This window comes from Martes martes, assembly GCF_963455335.1.
Source record: "Martes martes genome assembly, chromosome: 3".
Lineage (NCBI taxonomy): Eukaryota > Metazoa > Chordata > Mammalia > Carnivora > Mustelidae > Martes > Martes martes.
The window spans coordinates 115,918,328-115,941,244 of NC_137890.1; the positions used below are offsets into that span (position 1 = coordinate 115,918,328).

General features: G+C 36.3%; 1 protein-coding gene across 1 annotated transcript; it reads right to left on the reverse strand.

Annotated features, from left to right (window-relative positions):
• Positions 1–535: 535 nt before the first annotated feature.
• ZC3H15 (zinc finger CCCH-type containing 15) lies at positions 536–21,744 on the reverse strand. Its single transcript, XM_080798409.1, has 10 exons — positions 21,506–21,744; positions 14,393–14,494; positions 9,618–9,729; positions 8,453–8,605; positions 7,934–8,025; positions 6,616–6,798; positions 5,113–5,259; positions 4,846–4,947; positions 3,970–4,093; positions 536–2,267 (listed from the first exon to the last, which is right to left on the reverse strand). Exons 1-10 carry the CDS (start codon positions 21,578–21,580, stop codon positions 2,077–2,079), a joined length of 1,281 nt encoding a protein of 426 aa, XP_080654535.1. The 5' UTR covers positions 21,581–21,744; the 3' UTR covers positions 536–2,076.
• Between the last annotated feature and the right edge of the window lie 1,173 nt (positions 21,745–22,917).

Sequence of the window (22,917 nt, forward strand, 5' to 3'; positions counted from 1 at the left end):
ATCTTAAAAAAAAAAAAAAAAAAAAGACGGGGCACCTGCGTGGCTCAGTGGGTTAAGCCTCTGCCTTCGGCTCAGGTCATGATCTCAGGGTCCTGGGATCGAGCCCTGCATTGGGCTCTCTGCTTGGTGGGGAGCCTGCTTCCTCCTCTTTCTCTACCTACTTGTGATCTCTATCAAATAAATAAATAAAATCTTAAAAAAAAATTGTTGGTATCAAAAATTACCTCCATGATAGCATTTCCCTTTGACTGACTTACTAAAGAAAATCTGGGTTTTCAAAATCACGTATTTGCTGTAAGGTAGTAATACTTTAAATTCAAGAACTAAAAGTCTTCAGCGTACTTTTGTTTGAACAGGCCTTCCACGTACATTTAAAAACACATACACACACACTTTAGGGCCTAAAGTAAAAGGACTAAAGGTAAGGTCTAAAGTAATACAATTATTTGGAAAAGTTTTAGATGGTTTCAAAAGTGAAAAAGAAAAGAAGTGCTTGGGTTATAGCTTTAGAAAGATTTAAACTCTACATTATTTTGAAAATATTTCATTATTAAATATTATAATTGGTAACATTTAGAACTTTTCATAAAGAAATAAACAATCTTTCATAGATCAAAATTTTAAAACTCAAGCAGTCTTTTTATATACAAAATATACTTTCATTGCATATGGGAAATAAACTTGGTTCATGTTCTACATTTTAAAAGTTTCAATTACAGTACAAGTCATTATCAACTTTGATATTATCATTTGACAAGATTTACAATCATGTTTTCTTAGGTTTTATAACTGAGAAGCACTTTAACTGCTATACGCAGATGAAGAAACTAAGTTTCAGATTTAAAAATCAAACAATTTATCTGAGGCAGAAATGAAATTGGGGCCATCACCAGACATGCTCATACTATTATCTTAGTCTAATGCTTTAGAATCCATTTTTATTTGCAGATAACAAAAGAAACACAGCACAAATATTTGAAAATAAAATGACAAAAAGCTGCCGGCACAAATTTGCCATTTGTAAATTATGTCCATTTAACTGTATCATCCTAATTTTTCAGGGAACTCAATGACAAAGACCCTCAGCTCAGTTTTCTGGTGAATTTGTTTACACTTTTTCATAGTAATCAAATTTCAGCATGTAATATTGTTAATACCATGGGTCTCCACAAAAATGGCTAAGTGGTAATTAGTTCTGTAGGTGATATTTAATTAGGCTGATATCTATCAATTAGGGAATTACTCTTTCCTATAGCATTATCTATAGTCTCTTTTTAAAGCCAAATTCATAGTTTACTGAATTCATAGTAGTACTGTCAGTATTCTACATAGTCCCATAACCAGTTAAGAGAATCCATTAACTGTCTATACCTTCTGTGCTAACTATAAGGGATCCTCAAACTATAAATTCTAAGAAAATATTCATATAAAAACTTAAAGAAAAAAAAGGACTATATTTGGATTTTAATGTATGATGGTCTTTATTTACAACTTTATTGGCAAAAAAGAAGAGGGAAACATTTAAAACAGTTTAACACAGGGCATTGCAGCTGATTCTGTCAGGTTAAAGAAGTTTCTTTTTAAATGTCCATCTAATTGTCCAAAGATATACAATACTGAATCTGCATATGCAGTTTTCTTTATGAAATACAGTGCTCGTATTTTAGGCAGTCCTTGAAACACATAAATACAAAGAAAAACACTCATTAAAAACTGTGTTAAATGAAGGGTATTTTAAATTTAAATTTATGTTGTTCTTATAATACATGCCCAATGAAAACCAAAAGCTGGAAAAGCAGTCACACTTCCTACTTGAATGGACAGTTACAACAATCATTTTCTGCAATGACCATTATATTTTCAATTTATCATGAACTACTCTGAACTTACTATGAGATGTAGCCAAAGTCAGAAGACAAGACGTAGGGAGAATATTCCTTTTTTGGAGGACAGTAAGCCCTCCAGAATCAGCATGGGAAATAAACATCCTGTTGAAGAATTCTAGGTGGAAAAAAATTACTGTAGTCAATTTCAACTCATGCTGAGCTGGCTTAATTTTTTCAGACTTGTCTGGTGTCATTCTTCTAAATCAAGTGTGTTTAATTCTTCTTCTAGTTCATCCAAATCTTCCCCAGTAAAAAGATTTTCATCAACAGGAACAGCATCGATGGCTCCATTTTCCTGTCCCTCCCCTTCGTTGTCCTCTTCCAAATCACTTCTTTCACCATTTTCAGCCCTACCTCCAGAAGCTTCACTTAATTTGTTTTCTAAAAGTAAACATTGAAATCAGTAAGGACAAGAAACAAATACTATTCCATTAGCAACTGAGAGTCACAGACTGACACATTTTTTTTTCCTTTTTCAATGAAAGCTTTTCCTAAGATTACTCCAACAAGAAATGATCTTTTTCTAAGCCTAAGAAAGCTGAAGCTATATACCTAGTGCAAGTATGTTGTGCACTATAGACATTTGATTGCTTAATGGTATACATTTGAAAACAAGATTTATCTTATATAATTTAGTGTTTTCCTATATGACCTAGCAATTAGATTTTTAAAAAGTCAACTTCCACATAGTATTTTGAACAAATGACTATGGAATCAAAAAATGTTTATTAGCAGCTACTTAGCTTTTGATTTGGGGGACAGCAGTTAAATCACACTAGTTGTAATGTTGCAAAGAGATGTGAATCCAAAAACATTTCAACTTATCAAATAGTGAAAAAAGAACCTAGGGTTATGCAGCTACTTTATAGGCTAGGAAAGACTGAGAAAACAAAAATGCTGTCTTTTCATGTTCAAAGACACCAATATTTATACAAAGACAATTTTTAATAGCCTCACTTAGATTTTAGCTATTTTAAACATCTTTGATGTCAAGTCTTGGGGGATTACAGACTCTGAAGTACTTGCAATTTTGCCTACTGTTACCAGCCCTACTTCTAAAAGGAGCAAATCCAGTCTTAAGATTGGCATTAAGACAATAGCCTGACAGCACTCAGACCTCAGGAGGGCAAGCCAGTTTTTCAAGTTATAACTTGCATTCCTTTATTGTAAAAATAAGGTTAGTTTTTGCTCTCTCAACCTTTGTCTTGATTAGTATTCTACGTTTTCCTCTCATACTAACCATGCCAAACGTTCACTTTTCTTTCAACTCCTCAGTCAAGGCACCATTAGACATAAATTTTATCAACAAGCCTTACTACCCAGCCTTTGCCCCATTCTCTCTCTTAACTGAACTTATTACTTATATTTCCAGATCTTGTTTCTATAACTAATATCCTTTCATCTTCCATTTTTCTTTTTCCCCTGCTATATAAGCCCTTCCCATGACCATGTCTCCCCCTCAAACAAAATCTGTAAGAGTGATCTGCACTTATTTTTCTCCTCATTCCTCTTATCATTGCAATCCTGATGAAAACTGGTACCCTAATTCCTACAACTCCTTTCTTACTGCAACTAAAGATTTCCAGTTTAAATCCAACTTAATTTTTCTGAAACTCTTCTTTCTTTTCCTTTGTACTTCTCAAGCTTTCCCTCTTTTGAGTACTCTAAGTGATGTTTGCTGTATATTCTATAATATTCCCATGTTAAGTATTGTGCCTGGGTGAGTTCATTCACTCTAAGCTACCAAAGAAAATGATTTTCCAAAGTTTTTCTCCTGTTGACAGTGTCACTTTTGATAATTAAAATATCTCAAAATCATGAGGTTCCAAACTGATTAGCTACACCTCCAAATTCATTTTTGTCCCCTTCTACTTCCAGTTAATGGCTTCAGTATCCACCTAGCCACCAATTCTATAGCTTCCACGACTCACTATTTCTATATAGCCAAACCACACATATTTATGTTACCAGTCTGGTACCTGCAGACATCAGTTTGCCAGTCTGGTCTAACTGTCCACCCCTGCTATCTTTAGACAGTGTCCTAGTTCTTGGAATCTTGGAATACAAAAGTTAGCATACTTACCATCCTTTTCTGAAGTATATGTGCTGAATCTTTCAAGACTGGCTACAGTAATACCTGTCTCATCTACATCTCTTGGGATATACAGGCTTAAATCTATGTCATTTACACTCACAGAATCATCAACCTTTAAAAACATAAAAAATAAAGTTGTTACTTATGAGAACAGCTTTCATAAATTACTTACCTTTTACCTCTGACATTTATCTTAGTGAAACAAAATTAATACTAATGCCAAGTGAAAACAGTAACTGACAACTGCCAAAATTCACTCGTTTTCTTAAACTTCTTAGGAAAAAAAATAGTAATGTCATATTTCAACTTTCTTCCTCTCACATACAGAATATGATGCTTTTATTTTCAACTCGAAGACAGAGGTTAAAATTTTATACTATACAAAAAATGAATAATCAGCTATGTTTGCCTGTAACTGAGTGATTTTGCTGTTGTCTCCTGCTCCCTCCTCAATCTTCCTCCTACTCTGTACTTTTTAGTCTCTGTCCCTTTTTTTTCCAGTATAAAATACTGAACAAACAAAAAAATCATTTTCCTTTTAGGAGAATAAAACACATACTTTTTAGCTAATACATACAAGCATTTAAATCTACCCCAGTCACTGTTCTACTTTCTGTATAAAGAACTATAATATAATTTTATTAACTCATTTAACTCTCACAAGTAGCCTGCATGTAGGGATTATCATTATGTCCTTATTACAGATCAAGGTAGAGACCTACAGTGTAAATGATTTCCCAGGTTAGAGTCAGGATTTGGACTGAGGCCCTAGAGTTGATTCTCTTAACCATGCTATTCTATTGTTATTCTCCACTGTTTCTCTTCATCAACATGAGGAGATGAGGTGCCAAAGCTGCTTCTTACCTCATCACCACCTGTTCCTTGGGTGTAACGGGTATCATCTGCTTCCTCATCATCATCATCAACCAGTTCAGGACGAAATTCAAACACCTCACGACCACTAATCTATTCAGATACACAAATATATCAACTCATGGTAAAATTCAAACATTTCTTGGTCATGGATTTCAGACATAAACATGATTAAATTATAATAAATTCTTTCATGACACAGAAATTATAAAATGAAAGAAAAAATAAAGAATCTCTTCAGGTGAGTTTGGGACGTACCACTAACGCCTTCCCTGCCTTGAAGTCTGCTTTCCTTCTTTCCATATCTTGCTCAAGTTTATCAATCTTTTCTTGTCTTTTTCTTTTCTTCCATGCAAGAAAAGATTCTAGAGTGATTTTGGTAACATTTGGACCTAGGGCAGAACGCTGCAAAAACGAAAGAGTTGTTTATTTTCCCCCAAATCACCTATAACAATATTTAATAATTTTCTCTTAATGCAATTAAGTTCTTGCCTGTGACTGTTATGACATCAAATTTAGAATAAACAGATTTATTTTCATTTTATATGGCAATGAATAAAATGAGTGTCCAGAGATACAAACATTTGTAAACACAGTAAAATATATTATTCTGAGCTGCATTTCTTTTCAATACTGAAAGTGAGTAAAACCTGTCATATGAGAAATGGTTTTAAAATAAGTCAACTGCTGAAAACAAAAAATATCAAAAGTACCATGAAAATATCCAAGTTTCATTTGTGTTCCTCAGGAAAAGAGGGAAAAAACTAGGCAAAAACACCATCTGCTCCTCGGAGCCAATAATCAAGTAATAAATGTACGGAAAAATAATACTTCCTGAACATCTGCCAGCTATTCAGTATTAAATGTTTTCTACACATATGCTAACACGCTGATCTCCACAAATAAGCAAACAGAAAGATATGGGAAACTTACCGAGGTTAACAGCTAGTACCTGTAGAAGTAGGATACAAACAATCCGAAATATACCAGACTCCAAAGTCTGTATTTTCTATTATAGCACAGTGCCTCATATGAGACACTAAACAATACGTCCATTTAAGAACAAATGTATATAATCCCAACCTTAGACATTTACACAACATATTTAGACAATCCAAAGACAAAATGGATATAACTTGAAATATACAATCCTAAACCTAGTACTTCCAATAATCTCAACATTTTCTTGTCACTCCCAGGAGCCATATCTACTAACTCAGTGGCCCCATCTGCTATCTCATGGAGTAAACCTCTTTTGTGCTGAACCAGAAATGAGAAGCAGAAGACTATCTTCAATGAGACATATTCCCCTCTACCAACACAGTGAGAGTTTTGACCTCAGGGATGATAAAATATACAACTGGAAAACTGTAGGAGCTGTTTCCTTCAATACATATTACTGATTAGTAAAATGGCTAAAAAATAAGACATCAGGGGAAACATCTAAAACTTCAAGTTCAATCAGTCTGAATATCATTTTAATGAATATACTAGTACAACAATCTTATAGAATTTATTTGATAAACCAGTGGCATAAAAAATTGTTTTATAATCCTAAAATTAATGTCAATCATGGACTAGTGATTATGGTTAGGTTTATATTCTAGACATAAAATAACTAAAGAAAAAGTAAGGCAACTTTGGGAAAAGGTCGCATTTTTTCCCCTTTCATAATAACATGCTATTGCCCCCAAGTGGTAAATATTATAATTTCATGATAAATACTACTTTAGTTTTATAGTAGGAAAGAATTCTACTTACCTCTCTTTCAATTAGATCTTCTAATGAAATTTCATCTTCTTTCTCTTCTTTTTTTTTATCTTTTTTCAATACAAATCCAGGAGGAAGTGCATGACGATACATGCAAATATCACCACCTCCAGGGCATACCCAAAACCAGCCATATTTGTTGTTTTCAATAGCTTCAAGGAAATGCTTACACACCTATAGAGACAATATTATTCACAATAGTGGCTCAGTGAAGTCCATTTCCAAGGTAAATGCTTAAATATATGGAACAAGTACATTCTTATTCACATCCTTAGGCTATTCACTTTTCAGAACACCCTTGGCACAGAAATGTACATGTAAATCAATCTTAAAATACTTAATATGATGGTAAATTCCCTTTAGAGAAGATCTATATAAAATTTCTATTTTCAACACTGCTCCAAATTCTGAATTACACAAAAGGACATGCCTCAGTTTAGTCTTTGTAAATGTAATCCAACCCTGATTTTTAAATAAATGAAAAAAAAAGAGAATGTGGTTACAAAAACTAAAACCAATGATTTTGTTTTGATCTTTCCTAAAAACTCATCACATGCAATAGTGATACAAATACTATTTGAATTACCTGAAATTATAGGCAATTTCTCACATCTAAGAAGGGAGAAAGCAAGCAAGGTACAAAAGGAACACAAAGGACAGTGACCTTTGGTGCAGAATACAATTGTACTGAAGCCTCAGGTAATAAACTTTAAAAGAAAGAAGTGAAAATTAACTAATAAACAATATTCTTTTCCTGAAAAAAAATACAGCAGATATAAATAAAACTAGTGTTTAGAAATTTTCTAGCATATCAAGGTTTTTCACTATAACTGCACTATAGGTAAATATGTGGACATGAATGCTGGGTCCGAGAAAAAAGGTACAAATTTTTAAAAGTGCATTTCCTGGAATACTAGAGCCATTACCTATCCAAAACTCATTTTCACCTTCTTGATTTAAAAATCTCATCATTAGAGTAGGTGTTTATCAATTGTCCCTCCATTCACTTTGCACAAGGAAAGAATTCTTGTCTGAATATGTGATCGTGTTCATCCATATCTGAAAGTAAAATCACCTCAGAAAATGACACTTGAGGACTTTAGTCACATGCTTTTCAAAGGCTACTTTTGAAAAAGAATCTAATTTTGTATGACTTAACACTTGCAAATTCCAACAAAGCTTGATGCACTTTATAAAAAGCTCCAATAATTTAAAAAATAATCCAGTAAAAAATAGCAGCAAATACCTTGCCACATAATTCTCCCTAATGATAAATATCACAGCAACTCAATTCAAGAAAAGGACATACTATTTGAGTTTTTGGTTTTTTCTTTTCCGCCTCACCGTGCTTCTTGTTCACTACTTCTTCCAGTTTTTTCTCATCCCAATTATCCATAGTATCTAAATAAAAAGAGATACGAAAACTAAATACTGTAATTTTATCTACTGTTCCCAAAACATATTGCATATCTCCTTAGACAGGAAAGCTGGATATAAGACTTATAACCTAACACATTTTCTTTAAATGGCACCGAAGATAGGAATAAACAGTGCTATGAAATTATTCACCAAAATCCCAAGCAGTTTAGGCAAATGAGAAGGTAGTACTGGAAGAAAGGGTGAGACTAATCCAAAAGAAGTAACTGCTTTTTATACATCCTCATTTATTTAACCAAAGGACATAATGCTGTCAACTCAGATTTTGTGAAAAATATTTTTTTTTTTTTTTACAAACACAGCCTTCCTAAGAGCAAAATATTCTTCAAATTCTAAATATCTTAGTTAACAACCAAAAGATATTTTTAAGAAAATGTCTTAAAAAAAATACCTTTTTCAAGTTCTTCATCTCTTGCATCAATGTAAACACTTCGCTTTTCACACTTTCTCTCCAGAGTCAAGTCATGAGAGAACTTACATTTATCTCCTTTAGTACACTGTCCTTGCTTAAAGAATGCACACACCACGGATTTGGGATCTGCACCTATGTCAAATGGCACATGGTATTTGTATTACAATCTGCCAGATCACAAAGTATAGCTTCTATCTGAGATATAATTACCACTGGTGAATTTGTTATTTTCCATTCACTGATGTGAGAGGAAAATACCACTTATAGGTGATTACTAAGACATTTCTTTAAAGCTCATTCTACACCATTTTTTACCTATTTTTGTTTCTTTTATTCTTACCATTATTCCTTCTATTCTTACTCTTATTTCCAGGGGTGGGAAACCAAACAAACTCAGAGGTTATTCCATAGTCACTTGTCTAGTTTGAGTCAATGAGGCAGAGGCAAAAGAGAAATATAAACATACATGGAGATATACTACCAAGAGTTTGGAACTTATAATTTATAGAACCACAGGTTGTCTACCAACCTGTGGTTGATTATAAATCAACTAGCAGACTGTCTAAATCCTTAATTTTACCGTAAGTGGGGGGCTAGTGGCTGGATTTATAGTTGTACAATCACATAGCTGAGCACATATATAGAGGAACTATAAGAAAATCATTGATACAGTTTAATTTTGACAAAGGGAATATCATTTCCATAGCAGACACACTGGTTTATATGAAGAAAATATGCATCAAAACAAATTAAAGGTTTTTTAAATAGTAGTTGACCCACAATGTTACATTAGTTTCAGGAGTACAACAAAGAGATTTGACAAGCCTATATGCCACCCTCACCACAAGTGTAGCTGCCATCTGTCACCATGCAGTGCTATTATAATACCACTGACTATACTCCCTCTGCTGTACCTTTTATACTCATGACTTCTTCACTCTGTAACTGGAAGCCTATACATTCCACTCCCCTTCATCCTTTTGCCCATCCCAGGCCCCCAAACTCCTCCCCTCTGGCAAAGGATCAGTTTATTCTCTGTATTTATGGGTTTGTGCTTTTTGTGTGTATTCATAAAACAAATCAAGAGGCTTTTAAATATGAATTATATTTGATAAAGATAATACTTCCGACATTTAAAGTTTACCTTTACTTATTTTTTGAGCAGCAACTACGGGTTTGAACAGCTCATTTAGTTCCTGCAATTCTTTTTTCTTGTCATCTTTCTTCAATTTCTTTTCAGCCTCACTTTGTGCTACCTAAAATATTCCCAGGAATAATATGAAAATTTGTTTTCATATAATAAAACTGTTCTCATACAATAGTACATAGAGCATCACTAACAAAACATTTGCACATTTATGTATATATAGTCCATACCTCTTAGTATCAGTGTTACAATGGCCTTTAAGTATATATTAAATCGTGTGGTTAAACTATTAAATGAAACTGCGAAATCTTATATCAGTTGACTTAAAAAAATTTATAAATGGTACCATGCCAAGTAAAAAGCATATTCAAAGCTTACAGCAATAAGCATTTATTAAGCATTTGCTACATGCCCAGCACTTTTAGTAAATGGTTCTCACCTGGGATTTTCTTCTTATGACAACCACCCACTTCCCAGAAACATGAGGGTGCCTTTTGAAGATCAGAAATGCAAACATCCGGAAATGCGCAGTCCCAGACAATAAAGAACTGTACCACCCAAAATACCTATTCCCCTTGTGGAAAAACACTGAGCTAGGTCAATGTGGGAGATAAAACAAAACAAATATGACATATGACATAGTTCCAGGCACACAATTTACATACCTAATATGATTAGAGGATTCATCCAAACATTTATATGTCAGGTCCTATGTTAGATGACAGGGAATACAAAGATGAAAAGATAAAGATGCTTATTTAAAGAAGCTCAGACTCTAGTGGGAAGACAGACATGTCAACAACTGTAATATAATACATGGTTCTCTGGGAACAAGGAACGCCTATATGCCTATGAAAATTAGACTGAGCTAATACTTTATGGATGAATTTTTCTGATGGGTAAGAAAAGGAATGCAGAGAGCCAGCCAATGCAAAGATACAGGCACGAGAACGAACACAGTATGAGAAACATCGATGAAAAGTTTGGACTGCATCAGTAGGTGACAGGTAAAACTCCATGGCTTAAAGCAAGTCAATGACACAATCAGACTGTATTTTATAAAGACCACAATGGCAACTGTGTGAAAAGTGGACTAGAAGGAGCCCAAGAACAGCAAGGAAAATGAAGAGGCTAATGCAACTGGTGTAGGCAAGAAAACACAAGAGCTTAAAATAGGCATTAGTAGCAAGGTTGGAGAAAGAGGTGAGAACTCTTAAGGAGGTAGAACTGACAGTACGAAGTGACTGACTAGACAGGAAGTAGAAAAGAGAGGGTGGGGTCTAGGACTATCACATGTATGGTTAGTGCTGTTAAACAAGACAGGGTATACAGGAGTAACAGGTTTCAGGGCAGAAGGTGGAGATGAACTCAGTTTTAGACATACTGAGTATGAGATGCTTACAGAGCAACTGAATAGAGCTACTTAGAAGGCAAGTGGACAAGGATCTTGATACCTGGGGAGAGAGTCTGATTTGAAATATTTTAGAAACAGCTTACAGATAATAATTGATTAAAACTTTGAGTGTGTATGAGATTACTCAAGAATAGCATAAAGAAGTGATTAAAAAAAAGTGACAAGAGCAGAGGACAGTTCCCTGAAGAATACCAGTATTAAATGAGCCAACACAACTTTAAAAAGCCCATAAAAGGGTCCAAGAAACATCAAAGATACAGGTGGAAATCCAGTACAAAAAAAGTACTTAAGAAAGGAGAAATTTTAGGAAGGCAATGGTCAAATGCTATAAGGCTAAAGACATCCCAAATCCTAACTTTGATCATATGGTAGATGTGTTCAAATGGAAAAATCAGAAAACATTTTTTAAAAAGAAAAATTTAAGTCATTTTATCTATAATAAAACTATCGTTTGCTCATGAGGTTCATCTTAAACATTCATGGACCCAGAGCAAGGATACATTGGAAGCCCATAAACCACTTCTGTGAATATTTGTAAGTTAGAAATCAAACTAATGCTAAATAAAATATGGTTTGTACCCCTACTTGACAAATATACCTTACAACCTGGAAGGACGGGCTCAAATTTAAAATGCCCAGGTTCCATGGAGTTCTACACTGGAGCACAGCAGTACAACAAGAGTCAACTTCTGGCTCTTCCTTGTCCCACACTGAGTTTCATCCCACCATGTGTGTGCATGAAGGTGGAAGGTGTGGGGAAGGACATGGTATGGATTCAGGTCTGTCCATACTCCCAGCACATACCCTTCTTTTTTTGTGTATGTGCTGCTGAAGTGAACACACAACCTTCCTTTTGAGTACTTCAGGCACATTGGCAGTACAGTATACCCTAAGTATAGGCAACATGACCTTTGTAGGCCCTGAAGTATTGTGGAGTGGGATGGTATAAACTCCCTTAACCTCACTGACTCCTTGCCTGTGGGAGAGCTATGTCTAGAGGAGACACAGAGTAGGATCATCCTCCACAGTACAGGGCCTACAGTGGGGTACCTACTGCCTGGCTCTAACAGCTGGACTGCTGCTCATTTTGCAGATAAAAGCCCAAGTACCCAAGAAATTATCAAAAATTATAATACTGAAGGTACCATTAATCCTAACCACCACCACCACTGAAAGTTTCAGGCTTTCTTGGGTCTATAAAATATAAAATTACCTGTCAATATACTTCCCACTAGAAGAAAAATAGGGAGAGGAGAACAGGATTGAAGAAAGGAATAAGGGAAGAAAAGTAAATTCTTTTCACACACCTATATGCACCAGAAGATTCACATTATCTTCTCATTTAACCACCACAGGTACCTTACAAGGGTAATTGCCTTTCCACTGTAGAGATAAGTATCACTAAAATTTAAGTTCATGTAACAAATAAGATGACTCCAAGATCTAAGCATACATTTTTATTAAACCAGGCTACTAAATTAGCAGCATGGAAGATCAATAGTTTTTGGCTCTAGAATCAAGCTGGGTATAAGAAAAGAAAAATGCTCGAGGCACTAATCTGCAGACAATATATGTGAGAGAAATTTGTTTCAGATTGCAGTCACAAACATATATTCTGATATTCTCAGATGAAAAAAAGTATTTCCAAAAGTTAAGGATAGAGTGGCAAAAAGAGTACTTTTTAAAATAAAGATGCATGTCTGTAAAAGCTTAAACTCAAGAAAGTGAAAGATCTAAAGAACATGAAGAAAAGGAGCTAACTTTTTTGAATGTGTTGCCAATAGATAAAATCATTTCAAAATTCATATGGAAGAATAAATGCCTAAGAATAGCCAAGAAAAATATAAAAGAAGTAACATTTGGGGGAAAGGACTTCCTTTAAGAGCTAACAGAACAGGGGCACCTGGGTGGCTCAGTGGGTTAAGCCTCTGCCTTCGGCTCAGGTCATGATCTCAGGGTCCTGGGATTGAGCCCCGCATCGGGCTCTCTGCTTGGCGGGGAGCCTGCTTCCCCCTCTCTGCCTACTTGTGATCTCTGTCAAATAAATAAATACAATCTTAAAGAAAAAAAAAAGCTAACAGAACATGTTACTAGGTCACTATAATAAAAATCAATGGGATACTGGTTTAGGGACAGACAATAAACAGAACAGAACAGAGAATCCAGGAATAGATCCTAATATATTTGAGACTTTACTATATGTCAACAATGGTATTTCAGTTTGGTGGGATAAATGATGCGGTGTAAGTGGCTATTTATTTGAAAGAAAATTAACTTACTGACATACAAAATAAATTTATGACATATTATAGACTGTAAAAATAAAATAGAAATCTAGGAAAAACACACATAATCCAGTAGTGCAAGAGACTTTTTAACTGTATTTTTAAAAAGCCAGACATACCTGACAATACAAAAAATAAAAATTATTGTACAGCAAATGAAACAGAAACATCACAAATTATCTGTAATGCAGACAAGGGTGTCTCTCAAAAATGATAAGAAAAAGACAACCAGAAAAGCAAAGGATATGAATACACAAGTCAGCAAAGTATAAACCCATACAGCCAACAACCATTTGAAAAGGTACTCAAAACAGAACAACAACAACAAAAAACCAAATGATACTCAAACTCACTAGTAGTGAGGGAAACAAAGCAAAGAATGAGGTCTCAATTTATACTTACCAGATTGGAAAACATTAAAAGAACGTTAGTACCTACAACTCATGCACTGCAAATGAAAATGTGAAGGATTACAATCACCACAGAAACTAATCTAATCTATTAAAATTAGATATCTGGGGAACCTGGGTGGCTCAGTTGGTTAACCACCAGATTCTTGATTTCCACTCACATAATGATCTCAGAGTCATGAGATCGAGGCCTGCATTAGCTCCGAGCTAATTGGGATTCTCCCCTCCCCACCCAGCTGGCACTCTCACACTCTCTCTCTTTAAAAAACAAACAAACAAAAAAAAGAAGTCCGTTTCCCTTGATCTAGAAATGTGTCACAAAAAAGCACAAATGCCTGTAAGAACACATGTACATGGACATTGCTCATAGAATTATTCTAATGTCAAAAAGCTAGAAACAAAGTGATCACTTATAGTGAAATGGATGTATACAGTACACCCATATTGTAGAATAGTATGAAGCCATTAGAAGAAATTAGAGCTATATCAAAATGGCTTAGAGAAATATCTAAGACATACTGCTGAGTAACAAAGGCAAGACGCAGAAAAGTTTTAAGGTAGGATTCCATTTTAAAATACAATTACCATTCCAAATACGTCTATCTGTAACAGATGTCTTATTATATCCATATGAAGAAAATGCAGAAATTTTAAGTTATTTACCTGACGTGGATTTTGTTGACCAAACTTAACCTGATGAGTGACAGCCTTAATAAACTTCTGTTGCTTTGCTCCTTTCTTATTCTTTAGACCAAAAGTTTTGTCCTGAATGAAAAAGAGAACAGAAATATCTTAGCAATTTATATTAATTTCTCACCTACTTTTTTCAGTCAGATTAAAAATCACTCTTTCATTTATGCACTGGTAAGAAAACTTTAGTATGCTATATAAACATGCAAAACACGAAAACATCAAGTCGACCCACAATTTTTTACAATTCAATATATACTTACAACTATCGTTATTAAACCTGTTACTCTAGGATGCTTTTTCCAAAGTGTGTTTCAGAATATAAATTTTACAGGATGTGCAGGGTTGGAATACAGGACAAGATGACCTACAGTCAAGAAAGTTTAGGAAAATGCTTGCCTACAGTGTTTTTAATTCTTAAATGTAAGATATCTTAGAGCCTTTACCAGAAGGGATGCAGTATGTAGCAATTCTGAATCTTTTTTTTACTTCAGAATGCATTCTTCTCAGAGTACCCTAAGGGATTACGTACTACCGAACACATTTTAGGAATACTGCATAAGTATTATGTACTCCACTGTTTTTTTGTTTGTTTGTTTGTTTTTTGTAAGAGAATTATCTTCTCAAAACAATTTAAAAATTTTTTAAAAAGATTTATTTATAAGGGTGCCTGAGTGGCTTAGTCGGTTGAGCTCTGTTCTTCTACTGAGCCAGTTACCAACTTATCCATACACTATCAATCTTTGTAGACTGAGGTTCAAACAAATGTTTAACTTCATCCTTTTTAAAAAATTATTTATTTTTTAAAGTAAGCTTCATGCCCAATATGCAGGCTGAACTCATGACCTTGTGATCAAGAGTTCCACACTCAGGGAACCTGGGAGGCTCAGCTGGTTAAGCATCGGCCTTTGGCTCTGGTCATGATACTAGGGTTCTGGGATAAAGTCCCATATTGGGGTCTTTGCTCAGTGGGGAGCCTGCTTCTCCCTCTGCCTACTGCTTCCTCTGCTTGTTCTCTCTGACAAATAAAATCTGGAAAAAAAAAAAGTTGCATGCTCTACCAACTGAATCGACTAGCTGACCCTAGATGTTTAATTTTAAAATGGCAATTTGCATCTTTTTCATTCTCGTTTGTGGTTAGGTCTGAGAAAGGATGAAGGGGTAAAAGGGTCTATACTATTGAAAGGAACATGAGACCCTCTGAAAATAATCAGTCTGAAATAAACTGACGATTTTAAAGCCTTCATTTTGGTATTATTCTGAGGAAGGGACAAAGTAATAGGAAGTATTACAGCTGCAGAATACCTATGTGGACATGTTGGAAATGAAAAACAGTACTGATATGATTAGTATTTGAAAACATTCAGCATGACGTAACTTTACAGAATCGCAAAATCAGTAAAACAGATCTTTCAGTTTTCTTAACATTTGCAAAGTTGAAGACAGTTTAGCTCTGGAAGGTTCTCATTAAGAAGTATCTTTTTATTCATTCACATCTACATCCATCCATATACCAAAATTTCACTTTCCCCTACTTAAAATTTCTCTCATTTTAATATTCCATCATATTTCAAAATTCTACATGACTTTTCTATAATTTACGCATGTAAAAAAAGTAGTACAAACATGCTGAACTTGAGTTTTTTTTAGGGCTGGTGTCCCCCTTTTTTAAAAAAAATATTTATTTATTTGACAGAGAGAGGGATCACAATTAGGCAGAGGGACAGGCAGAGAGAGGGGGAAAGTAGGCTCCCCGCTGGGCAGGGAGCCCGATGTGGGGCTCGATCCCAAGACCCTGAGATCATGACCCGAGCTGAAGGCAGAGGCTTAACCCACTGAGCCACACAGGTGCCCTTGGTGTCCCTTGTTTTTATAGGTAAGAGAGTTCAACATTCAATTCAGTAAGAAGAAAAGATGGTCAAGTATAATGTGATATATGAAAAGAAATGAGCACATGCAGCAACCGGGTATGAAATGGCACTTTCCTTTTACAAAAAGTGAGTTCTCATGGGAGATAGGGGACATGGAAAATCCTAGATAAAAATATCAAGATCAAAGTGCAACTGCATCTACATAAGGCCTGCCAGAGAAGAGCGTAACTAGGGTTCAAACCATGCCCCATATGTTAATCACAAAACTATTGAATAAACAAGGCCAAACAGCAAGATAGATACTAACATATGACGATTAAGGAAAGAAAAAAGTGCTCTAAGGGGACCTGCCTAGTTAGAAAAAAATACTCATGACAACAGTTTCTGATAGAAGTATATAAGCTCCAGATCCCAAAAGAAAAACAGTTTTTCTGGTTTAATTACACCGCTTTAGCACATAATTAACCAGCCTAAAAGAGATAATGAATGAGTTGTGTTTTTAAAGTCTTTAATTAGGTTAGAGCTCAGAAATCATTATTTTTTTCACAGAGACAGGGGACACATCTATTCAACATTCATGAAACCTAAAGTCAACATATATTTTATTGAATCCTCTTAATCTTATGTTATATTGAAGCTGAGAACTGTTCAACAATTCTTCTAAAGTCAGACTGTATAGTGTAATGATTTAACAGTATAAGCTCGAGCCAGGCTGCAAAAGTTCTAAGCTTAAACAAAACTGAGCAAATTACCTTTTTTGCCACAGTTTTCTATTTTGTAAAGTGGGTCTCACTCTAACCTTTTAGAACTGTTGTGGAAGTTAAAAGATTTACTACAAAGTAGTGGAGCACACTGGTTAACAGTAGGGGGGTCCGCAGCCACACTTCCTGGGTTTGAATCGTGGTTCTGCCAATGGCCAATTTAGTAACCTTGGCCAAGTTATTTAACCCCTGTACCTGTTTCCTCAATTATAAAAAGGGTGATAAAACTTATGTCACTGAGAGAATTTAAAAAGCTGCATAAATTTATCACTTGTACGTGACTTGTCTTCTCTCCTTTCTCCAACACACTGATAATTGTGTATGGCTCACTAAGTGTTAACTATTAAGTGACACAGATGATATTTGAACCAAGGTATATTTGACTCCAAGCAAAGTCTTTGTTCTTTCCACCATGAAAAACTATTTTCCAGAGAAACCTAGTTAGGTTACTGTGCAGGTTGGTACACAAAAAGCTTTCTGAATACCACATTGTTGATGTGGATACTAACACCACCTATTGAAAACAGGATGGTTTATAATTTGGAATATTTCAAAAGGGCTTTCTCCCTTTTTCTTCAATTTAGGACACTTATGTGAAGATTAACCTGGATTTTTTGCAGGTGGGGAGTATGAGACAGGAAGACTGGAGGTTACAATCGAACCCAAATCGTACTTAAAATAAAACTGGGAGGAGCGCCTGGGTGCCTCAGTTGGTTAAGCAACTGCCTTGTGCTGGGGTCAGGATCCTGGAGTCCTGCATTGGGCTCCCCACTGAGTAGGGGGCCTGCTTTTCCCTTTGACCCTCCACTCCCCGTGCTTTCACTCTCTCAATCAAATAAATAAAATCTTAAAAAAAATCTCTTATTTTAAAAAAATAAAAAATGAAAAATAAACTTGGAAATAGTAGTCCTCATTGGATCAATATGGTCCCAAGGTTTAGGTTATAAGGAAGGAACAGTGTATGTGTATGTTTCAGATGTTCAAAACTGAATACGAAGCAGTTTAGAAAACACGTATTTTTTTTTTTTTTTTTAAGGATGGCTCTCTGAAGCTCCAAGAGCCTTAACATTCAATGAACTCCAGACTTCACTTAAAACTGACCCATTCTTCCCCCTGCCATCCCATTAAGTAATCATGCTTCTTTTACAGCCAGCCTCCACTCCTTAAATAAGATGTGTGAAAACAAGGGGGAAGGGTTGGGAGAGCAGGACAATACTGAATAGTACTCCAAGACAACTAGAGACTACCTTTTGGGACACTAGGGTAAGCAGAAACAAGCATTGTTTTATTTCGTTAGTCATTGTCTGCCTCCCCCACCTGCCACACGCACTGTCTAATGTATTTTTGTTCTCCATTCATGAAATGGATATTCTACAGCTGGTTAATCTAACTTCAAATAATCAACAACTGGCCTTGACTAAAGTTTTTCCATTGGCAACCAATCATTTCTCTTTCTCCATCCTTAACACATCTGGATACCATCTCTTTAGGTGTCTTACTACCACTTTCTTGCTGCTACAAGTCCTTAGCTGAACACTTTATTTGCATGCCCTACAACCCAAGGATCCTTTCTCTTCCCATTATCAAATCTAATTCTCAAAGTTGACTTCAGTTTATTAAATGTTAGCTATAAGAAAGCAAATAGTATATGCCATTTGAGATAATTGCATAAATGTTTAACAGAACCATAACATATTTTGATATACTCATTTCAGAAAGAAAATACCTATTAATGCAAATCAATTAATACATTTTGGAAGGTTTAAAGAGAGAAAGAAAAAAAAATGTAGGCAACAGAAGGAAATTATTTCAGGTGACAGAAAGTAAACTCTATATAGACAGCACAGGCCAGTCTGATTATTTTCACTTACTAATTCTTTTTTAAATAGTAAATAATAGCAGCTGCCATTTATTATCTATATGTCAAGTATTTTACAAATGTCATTTCATTTAACCCACAGCTCTATAATACAGGAATTAGTTCCATTTTGCTGATAAGAAGTACATCAGTCTTTGCTCCCAGCTCCTCAATCCATTTTCATCCTTAACCCCATACACTAGCCATCAGGCTATGCTAGGGTTTGGGGGAAGTTAAAAAAAAAAAAAAAAAGGTCATCTATAATATTTAACAAAGAGGAATATATTATTTCCTAATCAGGCTGAGTAACAGAATTTTCTACGTAAATCTCATTTCACAACAAATGATAAACTTAACACTAAATTCACAATATTGTTGTACCTCTCCACTGGTAGCAAATATCCATGCAGTACACTTGAGTCTACAAAACCTTACTACCATTAAGAAAAAAAAAAGATGCCCACCATATATGATAAATGGGGGGAGGGGCAGGCTAATATCATCACTGTTAGGGTATTTTTGGTTAAAAAAATGCAGTTGTCTAATTTCGTATTTTTCTTTGGCTAAGTTTTCATTAACGAAACTAAGGTTGCTTTCTCTTTACCTTAAGAATAACTGTGTACAAGATGAATGAACCCATTATATACCTACACTTTTAGTTGATAAACAGTACATAACTTTCATGTAAAACTCCTTAAAACAAAAATACTACTCCTGCCAATTTAAAATAAAATCACTGCATACAGTTAAAGTTCAATAATGCAGGAGGTATATTTTGTCAGGTAACATTTAATTTCACGTCAATAAGGAAATTTCACTTTGTATCATGTTAATTCAATCTTAGTAAAGGAAACTGACAAGTATAATGTGATCCCTAAAATGTCCCTGGTTTACATAGCACTGAGTGCTATGAGATCACCATTCCCAGAGATCTACTCAAGTGGCAGTGTCCAGATTGTTCAAAAAGGTGACAGGAGTCACATGTGTGAAGAAGATAGTCATTTGCTTTCAAAGTTCTGGCTATCTGCTTCATCACAATTCTAAATAGAACAAATTAGCAATAAGAATACAGGTTGGGAGGATGCACCTGAGTGGCTCAGTCAATTCAGCCTCCGACTCCTGACCTCAGCTCAGGCCATGATTTCAGGGTTATGAGTTCAAGCCCTAAGGTGGGCTCCAAGTGGAGCCCACTCAAAAAAAAAAAAAAAAAAAAGAATACAGGTTCTGCTTCAGAGCTGGAACTCAGCAAAGATTACTAGAATTCTTTATAAGGATGTTAAACCAGCAGAATTTAAAAATTATGTAAAAATTGACAAAGACAAGTTCCAATAAGGTTTATACTATGAAGCCCTGAGGGTTTTCACTGCTGTTTTTCAAGGCTATAAATACCAAATATTAAAAACAGTAATCATTTAGGTATGCCTGGGTGGCTCAGTTGGTTAAGCGTCTGCCTTCCCCTCAGGTCATGATCCCAGAGTCCTAGGATTGAGTCCTGCATGGGCTACTTGCTCAGCGGGGAACCTGCTTTTCCCTCTGTCTGCCGCTCCTCCCGCTTGAGTGTTCTCTCTCTGACAAATAAATAAAAACTTTGAAAAACAAATAAACAAAACCAGTAATCATTTATAAATAAACTCATTTCAGAACAAACAACATGCATTTTGGTCGAGTTCTGAGAAAAAGTAACAATTCCACAAATGGTGTCCATTATTCAGGTATACCATAATAGGAAAATGGTCATGGGTTTTTCCAATTATATCCAAAGAACACGAAGATCTGTTCAAAAGTCACTGATGGTTCACTCTCAGGAAACTCACTGGTAGTCATTAGAAGGCAAATATAAAACATTCAAGAACGTCAATAATGTTCCTCGGCCATAAAGAGCTGTAGACTCAAGGCACTAATTGAATAAATGTGTGTATACAGACATATATATGTGCATCTACATATCTATGAATACATAACAAATTCAGGTACGGCACTTAGTACAGCTAGTGACACTGAAACGATCTCTTTTAAAGCAGAGCGGATGTAATTCACAATGTATATATATAGAGAGCCATGTACAAAACGGTGAGCTGAGACCTTAAAGAAACCACCACTCTATGGAACTTGTAATGGATCGAAAAAGCCACGAAGTGGTAATTTGTTAGCTCGAAACAACTACCACTCCCAAGTGATGGGTAAAATTGGAACACAAAGGCTCCTCACGGAGCCGACCCCCCAGAAAAAGTCTGACCCGAGCCCATTCAGCGTACTTTCCAAAAACACCAGGCTAGAAATGTCTTCAATTTTAAGGACTAGCGAAGGTCAAAACCCTGAAACGGGTAGGGGAGAGGGGTGCCCTTTCGGACCTGGGTCGGTGAAGGCGGGCGCGTGGGCGGAGAAGCAAAGGCTAGATGCGGGGGCGCCAGCAGCGTCACTATAGCGATGAGAGGTAGGGAGCGTCATCACGGGGCTGGGGAAGGGGCAGTGGCCCACAGAGCCAGAGGGGGACACGTCGTCCCGGAAGACGCGAGCAGAAGCCGTGGAGCGGGGAACCAGGAGGCTGCTTCCCTGAGGGCTCACAGCATGAGTGGGGGAGGGGGTGGGTACTCACTTCAATAATCTTCTCCTTCTTTTTCTGCTCCGCCTTTTTGCTGCCCCCGGCCTGAGCCTGTTTCTTGGGGGGCATTGCGGAGACAGGTGGCACCGGCCAGACTTAAGCGCAGCTGGACACCGTCAGGGGATCTGGCCCCGCGGCAGGAGGAAGAGGACACGGGCCTCCTTCGCCGCCGCACCGCACGGAAAGCAAGGCGCTCACTCGCCGCCGAAATGCGGCCTTTGCGACAGGTCGGTGCCGCAGAGCATTGTGGGTCGCGAGGAGGGCGCCCGGAAACGGAGCTGCGCGTGCGCTTCTGCCGCGGCCGGCCAGGAGGGGGCAGGGAAGGGACGTGGGGAAATGACTTGGCATCACTTGTGATGTCGTTCATCCACCTGGTCCTTTCTAGGTTGTGTCAGGCCTTAGGATCAATGCGGCGAGTTGGTTGGCGCCCGGTGCGCTTTGGTCCTCCCTTCAGGTTCGTTGTTGTTGAGGATGGGCGATTCTTTTGTCCTGCCTGATCCGTTAATGATTGCCCTTACCGTTCCCATCCTGAATGATCACCGAGCAGCCGCCGCAACTCAGGGTTGCTCCGAGGGCCACGGTACTCAAGTTACTTTCTTAGGCACAGATGGAACAGGGCCGGCGAATACAGCATACTTCGGGTTCCTACAAAGTCTTATTAAGACATGGAAAAAGTTTCATTTGAAGGGAGCCTGGGGTGGCAGCCCAGAGAAGGGGGAACTTGAACTCTTTGATGTACTGTACTTATCATTTTCAGATTTCAGGAAAGTGTCTAGATGATTCCTAAAAACCCATTTGTAATGTGAAAACCAAACCTAGTTTGGGGGTGGAGAGCACATCTCAACAACTTTCATTAAGTTCTTGAAAGGCTGGAAACTCCTTGGCACATTACACACATTATTTCATTTAGTTATCACAAGGACTTTGAGGTAGGAATTGTTACTATTTGCGTTTTATAGATGAAGCACAGAAAGAAAGAAACATGCCCAAGGTTATGTTAAAGGCTGAGCCACGGATTTCAACTTTGACAGTCTCATTCCTATCTAAATTCCTATCACTAATATTACAAAAGTCTAGATTTCTATCACTAATATTACAAAAATGGTCCTGTTTGAAAAAGTACGTGAATGAATGGCTGGTTCATATTTCTACAAACCAAAATACTGTTGTTGTTTTTTTTTTAATGTAATGCTTGGCTGTTATTTTTGTTCCATGATTATCATTTAATCTGTTTCTGTTAGAAAAGTACTATAGGGCCTAGAGTCATCTTTATAGATAAAGGTTTTAAATCTTTTTCATTAATTTCCATAAGGAGAGAACTAAGAGTTCCTTTAATTAGTGCAATTGATTATTTGAGTAGTAGCTTTCTACATAAGCTAGATAATGCCAAAGAATCCCAAGTATGG